This window comes from Myotis brandtii, unplaced genomic scaffold (genome assembly GCF_000412655.1).
Source record: "Myotis brandtii unplaced genomic scaffold, ASM41265v1 scaffold314, whole genome shotgun sequence".
NCBI lineage: Eukaryota > Metazoa > Chordata > Mammalia > Chiroptera > Vespertilionidae > Myotis > Myotis brandtii.
The window spans coordinates 1,771,719-1,778,683 of NW_005362033.1; the positions used below are offsets into that span (position 1 = coordinate 1,771,719).

General features: G+C 43.0%; 1 protein-coding gene across 5 annotated transcripts in view; it reads left to right on the top strand.

Moving 5' to 3' along the window:
* The window catches only part of PRPSAP2 (phosphoribosyl pyrophosphate synthetase-associated protein 2), a 56,215-nt gene that overhangs the window by 4,128 nt on the left and 45,122 nt on the right, over positions 1-6,965 (top strand). Inside the window, exons 1-4 of one of the 5 annotated variants that reach the window (XM_014542854.1) lie at positions 2,731-2,749; positions 4,860-4,955; positions 5,198-5,348; positions 6,227-6,279. In XM_014542854.1, coding sequence (XP_014398340.1) covers positions 5,230-5,348; positions 6,227-6,279 — 172 coding nt within the window. In that variant the 5' untranslated portion in view covers positions 2,731-2,749; positions 4,860-4,955; positions 5,198-5,229. Of the gene's footprint in view, positions 1-2,730; positions 2,750-3,265; positions 3,344-4,859; positions 4,956-5,197; positions 5,349-6,201; positions 6,280-6,965 lie in introns of those variants that run through there. The other 4 variants (XM_005870171.2, XM_005870172.2, XM_014542855.1 and 1 more) reach the window with 4 other exon arrangements.

Here is a 6,965-nt window from a genome sequence, read left to right on the forward strand (position 1 = left end):
GTTTTGTTTTTTTAAATATATTTAGTTGCTCCTATATTGGGTGCATATATGTTTACCAGTGTTATATCCTCTCGTTGGATCGATCCCTGTAGTATTATGCAGTGACCTTTGTTGTCTCTTGTGATGGCCTTCATTTTAAAGTCTATTTTTTCGGATATGAGTATTGCTGGCCTAGGGCTGCTTAAGCAAGTGCTGGAAGGCACGCCAAGTTTGGTTGCTGCTTGTTTGGGGTTTGTGGATCTTTCAATGATTTTGGGAAAGTGCAGCGGGAGCTGAGGCAGGCCGCTTGTGTGGAGGAGCTATGGAAGAGGTTGGGCTGGGCTGGTGATTTGGGTCAGCTGGGGTCTCGTGGAATCACTAGGGGTGGGGGAACAGTGTTAGCCTGGTTAATCGACAGCCTGCACCTGCTGGCTCTGTTGAGGGAGAATTCCAGAAAGGAGCAATGGTGCCTGCCAGCACTTTCATCCCAGTTGAGAGCTGCCCCTCCAGCCCCTGCCTTGAAGTTAGTCAATTTAGGAACTTTTCAAGCTACTGCCCTTGCACTGAAGCTTAGAGTGGGTTTGTGCATGAGTGAGTCTGGGTGCACTCCCTTTAAGAGAAGTATTTTGCCCTAGCCAGTTTGGCTCAATGGTTAGAGTGTCAGCCCACAGACTGAAAGATTACGGGTTTGATTCTGGGCAAGGGCACATACCTCAGTTCAAGGCTCTATCCCCAGCCTGTCCCTGGTCAGGGCGCTTACAGGAGGCAAACAATCGGTGTGTCTCTCTCACATAGATGTCTCTCCACCTCACTTCTACTCTTTCTAAAAATCAATGGAAAAATACACACGAATGAGGATTAACAGCAACAAAATATGTGCCTTGGTCTCTAGCAGCCCTTTGTCTTTCTCAGATGCAATCCCCACACTAGTTTTTACAGCTAGATGTTATGGCAACTCCTCTTATCAGCACTGATGCCCAGTTTGGGGAGCCCAGTGTGGGTCTGGGACCCTTGGTCCTAAGGAGGGCACCTTCACAGCCAACATAGCCCTCTGAATTATTATTTGTTTTTAAATATATTTTTTATTGATTTCAGAGAGGAAGAGAGAAGGAGAGACAGAAACATCAATGATGAGAGAGAGTCATTGATTGGCTGTCTCCTGCATGCCCCCTCCTGGGGATCAAGCCTGCAACCCTGACATGTGCCCTGACTGGGATTCGAGCCATGACCTCTTGGTTCATAGGTCGGCTCTCAACCTCTAAGCCACACCAGCTGGGCAGCCCTCCGAATTCTTAATCGCCACATTGTGGGTTTGGGACCTGCCCATTCTGTATCTACGGCCCCCCCCCCCCCTTCTACCATCTCAACGTAGCTTCTGTATATCCTCAGTTACAGGAATTCTGTTCAGTTAATCTCCAGGTGGCTCTCGGTGATGGTTCTATAATTCAGTTGTAATTCTGATGTGGTTGTGGGAGGAGGCAAGCACAGAGTTTTCCTATGTTGCCATCTTAACCGGAAGTCTGGGAGTGTTTTCTTTCCTCTCCCTTTCATACTAAAGCCAATTTGCCAATTTAGTGAACCTTTTGCTAGCCTCATTCTGGTGATTGTCATGTTTCTAAGGAAAATTTGAAAAACTCCCTGTTTTTTGAAGCTTGGTACAGAGCAGTACTTGAATTTCTAGCTTCAGCCCTTATTTTTGAACAGATGAAATGAATAGTCACAGAAAATGACTATTGGTCACCATTTCCAGTTGGACTCCCTGCCTGTGCCATTTTGAGGGTGGATTAGCTTAGGTTTTGATATGGAAACTTCGTATCTGAAGACTGCAACCTCAGAGACCACAGTCAGAGTGATGAAGGGCATTTAAACCATCACAGATAAGGCAAGGCTCGGGTGAGGAAATACTTTGGAGAAGAGAATACCCAGAGAAGAGAGCCATCCTGAGATATGGTGTGGACTGTCCTGTGGCAAAGAAATGTGATGCTTCCCGTAAATTTTCAAGGACAAGGACCAGTGGGGGAGGCTGCAGAGGGGAATCTTGGTGTTTTGTAAGGAAGAATTGGGAATGGACGGGCTGCTCAGGATGTGGGCATCGGTTCTAGGGGCTGTTCAAGCATCTGTGTGTGGCTCTTTGGCAGGAGTCCTGTAATTGGGCTGAACCACCTCTAAGATCTCTTCCTATCGCTCAGATACTTTTGTTCTAAGTGTTCCAAGTCCTCTTAAAAATGCTGTTATACTTTAAGAAGCTTCATATTTGAAGGTTGGGGGAATGTAAAAAGATGGCCACTTCATGCCTATTACTGTACTTGTTTTGTAGGTAACCAAAATATTGTAAGTTGATTCATAGGTAGCTTCCATTTACCAAGCATATCATATGTGCGGGGCACTGTGTAAGTGCTGTACAGGAATTAGTTTTACAGTTATCCAGTAAGGTCAGTATTCACAGTTGTGTGGATGAGGGAACTGAGGCTAAGAAAGGCTAAGTCACTTATGCAAAGCACAGTGAGTTAAGGGGAAGTAGTAGCCAAGATGCAAATATACATTTGACCCCAAAGCCTGTATTTACACCTACAAGAGAATGAGTTTTGTTGTAGTTTCCTTTTCCAGACCTGTACCCTCTGTTCCTAAACACAGAACAGACATATATTGGTTGAGAGGTGGTGTTAGAACATACCCAAGATCTCTTCCAACTCTTGACTGTTGGTCATTAAATATTTCTTTCTTTCCTTTATTACAGCCACTCTGCCCTACACTATGCCATTAAGCAAGGGTAAGCAAACTTTTACTGTAGAGGGCCAGATAATAAATATTTTAGCCTATATTCAACGCTACCATTGTATCCATAGACAATTTGTAAACAACGAGTGTGGCTGTATTCTGTTACAGTTTTTTTACAGAAATAATTTTTGGAGGGACCTGATATGGCCTGTGGTTTGCTGATCCTGCTTCACAGCTATTTTCTTCCTTTTTTTTAAAAAAGAATATATTTTTATTGATTTCAGAGAGGAAGGGACAGGAAGAGAGAGATAGAAACATCAGTGCTGAGAGGGAATCATTAATTGGCTAACACCCCCTACTTGGGATGGAGCTCACATCCTGCCCAACCAGGAATCAAATTGCGACTTCTTGGTTCCTAGGTCGAGCCATACCTGCCCGGCTGAATGACAAACTTCTTAATGGCCTTGCCCTTGGGCACGCATCAGGTGCAGTTGGTGCAATGAGTAAGCTGCACAAGGCTATGGCCATTTCTGGCATAACCATTGTTCCTTCTTTTCTTGGTCATCTTAGAAGCAAGAACCCGAGAGCCCAAAGCTGTTTTCCATGGCAGACACCGGTGGTCCACCTTGGTCTCTTTAGGGCTTTGGTCAGTTGTGCATATGTTTCTTTTGTAATCTGTAGGCTTTAGGTGAATTCATTGTAATGCCCCATATTTCCCAATTGGAGTCCCTTAAGAGGGCAGTGTGTGTGGGACCATCATTTGCACTAGCCCATTACTGTGTGGTTCCCTGCTTGCAGTTACTGCAGAGGCATGCGCATGGGTACAAGGAGGCCTGTTCAGGATGGTAACCAGCAAATTTGGCATATCTGCACCATAGAATACTAGCAGCAGTTAAAAGACTATTTTCTAACCTGGATTGTCAAATTTTATTGTTTAATGTAAAAGCAAATTATAGGTAGATTTGTACAATACCTTTTTATGTTAGAAATGTATTTTTTACACATATATTTTATGGGGGTCACGTTTGTGAATGTGTGAAAAAGGCCTGATGGTGTCCATACCACACTAAGAAGAACTGGGGAGGCGGGTGGGAAGGAACCTGGGATTGGGGCTGGTGACTGTAGCCTTCACTGTCATATTTCTGTTTGTATTTATATTTTTAATCCTCACCGGAGGATATTTTTTCTATTGATTTCTAAAGGGAGTGGGAGAGAGAGAGGGAAACTTCCGACATTAGAGAAACACATCGATTGGTGGCCTCCCGTACCGCCCCTACCAGGGTTGGGCAACGGAGGTACATGCCTTTGACCAGAATCAAACCCTTCACCCTTTGGTCCGCAGGCCAATGCTCTAACCATTGAGCAACAGGCTAGGGCTATTTCTGTGTGTTTTTTTACAAGGAGAATGTGTTTGTATATTACTTGTGTAATTAAAGTTTAAGCATAAGATCTGTGTGGCTTCAGCCCTTTCATAATCTCCACCAGCCTTCCCAGAGCCATCCCAAGTAAACAAACAACTGCAGACTGCAGTGGGCATGCTGGGAAGGTGTCCCCATCCCCCATGGCCTACTAGAGTGTGGCTGTTGCATGTACTCAGCCCAGAGAGTGAAGGTAGAAGGGAACTCTAATGGCAACGGGTTAGAACCTCAGCTCCATGACCTTCTGTTTGGGCATGTTGCCTGTCATTTGCAAGGTCACTTCACTTCCCTGCAAAGTTGTTATATGGTCAACCTTGTGTTCTGCTAGAGCAGCGGTTCTCAACCTGTGGGTCGCGACCCCTTTGGCGGTCGAACGACCTTTCACAGGGGTCGCCTAAGACCATCCTGCATATCAGATATTTACATGACGATTCATAACAGTAGCAACATTACAGTTATGAAGTAGCAACGAAAATAATTTTATGGTTGGGTCACAACATGAGGAACTGTATTTAAAGGGCCAGAAGGTTGAGAACCACTGTGCTAGAGGAAAATGCAGATAACAGGGTCAGTTTTAGACCTGACGTAGACATCTGAGAGGCAGCTGCAAGGCCGGGGGAGGTTTTAGGGTAAGCAGATAATACAGGAAAAGCTGGGCATAGATGGTCACTTACTTATTGTTTAAGGATCAATCAGTCCATGTCCTTGCTAATGGCTCTGCCATTTTTCTATGTGTTAATCCAGGAGGAATTTTGTTGTCTGAGAATAAAAGGAGGTTGTCCATAATTGACTTTAAGCAGCAAACAGTAAAACACTGAGCTCTTCAGCTCCACCTTTCTTGTAAGTTTATCATTTATTCCCAGTGGTCATGAAAACTAATTCAACCATGTGGTAACATATTTTCATAAACCTAGAACCCTAAAATCTAAATGGTCTTTTTATTTGTCCATAAATATTTAACATAAAAGACTCCATTATGATGAAAACTAATTTTCTTCAGCTGAAGTCATTTTGTTATTAAGAAAATCCATTCAGGTGTGTTTAATATCATATGGCAGTTGATATATTTTATATCCTTTTAGGCTCTGAGAATTGGAAAACCAAGAAGGTTTTGATGTTTTGTGTGGCGCCAGCTGAATTAGAAACCAAGATGAACATAACCAAAGGAGGCCTGGTGCTGTTTTCAGCAAATTCTAATTCATCATGTATGGAGCTTTCAAAGAAAATTGCTGAGTGAGTTATAATCATAAAATTTGTATTATGTGATGTTTTCATTTGATAATCAGATTAGCACTGATTGTTAAACTTGATAGCAGATAATCTGCATATCATCTGTATATATTAGGGCTAACCTTTTTATAAATTATCATAACACCCTGTACATTCATTCATCAGACATTGATTGAGTGCCTTGTGGGCGCCAGGGATAGTTAGGGCTTCATATAGAATATTTGAGTATAAAGAACAGTGAAGTGGATACTGTACAAAAATAGTTTATAGATTATAGTTCAACATAATTTTAGTTATTTTAGGTATTGATATTGGGGCTTAACTAAACAGCCAGTCAAAATCCTTCCTTACATTTAGTAGGGGTCCAGACAAGAAGCAAGTCAGCAAAATAAACACGATAATTTTAGGTAGTGATAAATGCTATGAAAAAAACCACAGTGAAAGGAGTGATGGGACAGGCTGTTCTGCTTTTGCTTGGGTGCTCAGGTGCCTTTTAAACGGAGGGGATGATATGTGAATTGAGAACCTGAATGAGTCACTGGGTGAAGGTCTGGGGCAGAGCCCAGCAGGCAGAGGAGCAGCAGATTCAGAGCCCAGTAGTGAGCAGCAGGAGTTGGTGTATCTCGGGAATTTGGGGAGTGTAGAGAGCACGAGGAAATGGTCAGGGAGGCAGGCAGAAAAGAACTACGTCACCTGGGTAGGCATGGGGTGGAGGGTGAGGGGTTAGGTAATGGAGTGACAGTATAGTTTAATATTAACTTTAAATTTTATAATGAGAATACCTCTTTAATTTTTATTAATTTACGAATCATCCTTAGATAGTAAAGATGTTGAGTCTATTCTATTACCTTTTCAGCTTTTCCTCCCTTTCTCTTCTCTAGGCGGCTGGGGGTGGAAATGGGCAAAGTGCAGGTTTACCAGGAACCTAACCGAGGTGAGCTATCTTTGACATGCGTAACATTGACCTTTTTACAGAATATGACATACTGCCTCAGTCCTTCATCCTCCACTATTATAACAATTAGACTTAGTGCCCAGTTAGTTCCATGAGCAGGAAGTCATGTAGGCAAGGTGGGCGAAAGTGGTGTTTTAGCTCCTACTAACACCAACTAGATGTAGAACCCTGGAGCAAGTCACATCTGAGGGCCTGAATGCCACTTCTTAGACCTCATTTTAATAAAAACTGCATAGATATGTGAACTGACTGGTCAAGTGAATGGAAACATTATTTCAGTTGTTGGTTAAATTTATGTCACCTTAGGCAGGATGAGTAAATCCTGTGTGGCCACATAGTAATTGGTTGTTATTCTTTACCTCCATGTAAGCTGTCATCAGTTAGACTTCATGAAATCTTGCTAAGAAATGCTTTTTGCTGCCCTGGCCATTGTGGCTCAGTGTTTAGAGCAGGGGTGGGCAAACTTTTTGACTCGAGGGCCACAATGGGTTCTTAAACTGGACCGGAGGGCCGGAACAAAAGCATGGATGGAGTGTTTGTGTGAACTAATATAAATTCAAAATAAACATCATTACATAAAAGGGTACGGGTTTTTTTTTTTTTTAGTTTTATTCATTTCAAACAGGACGGATCCGGCCCGCGGGCCGTAGTTTGCCCACGGCTGG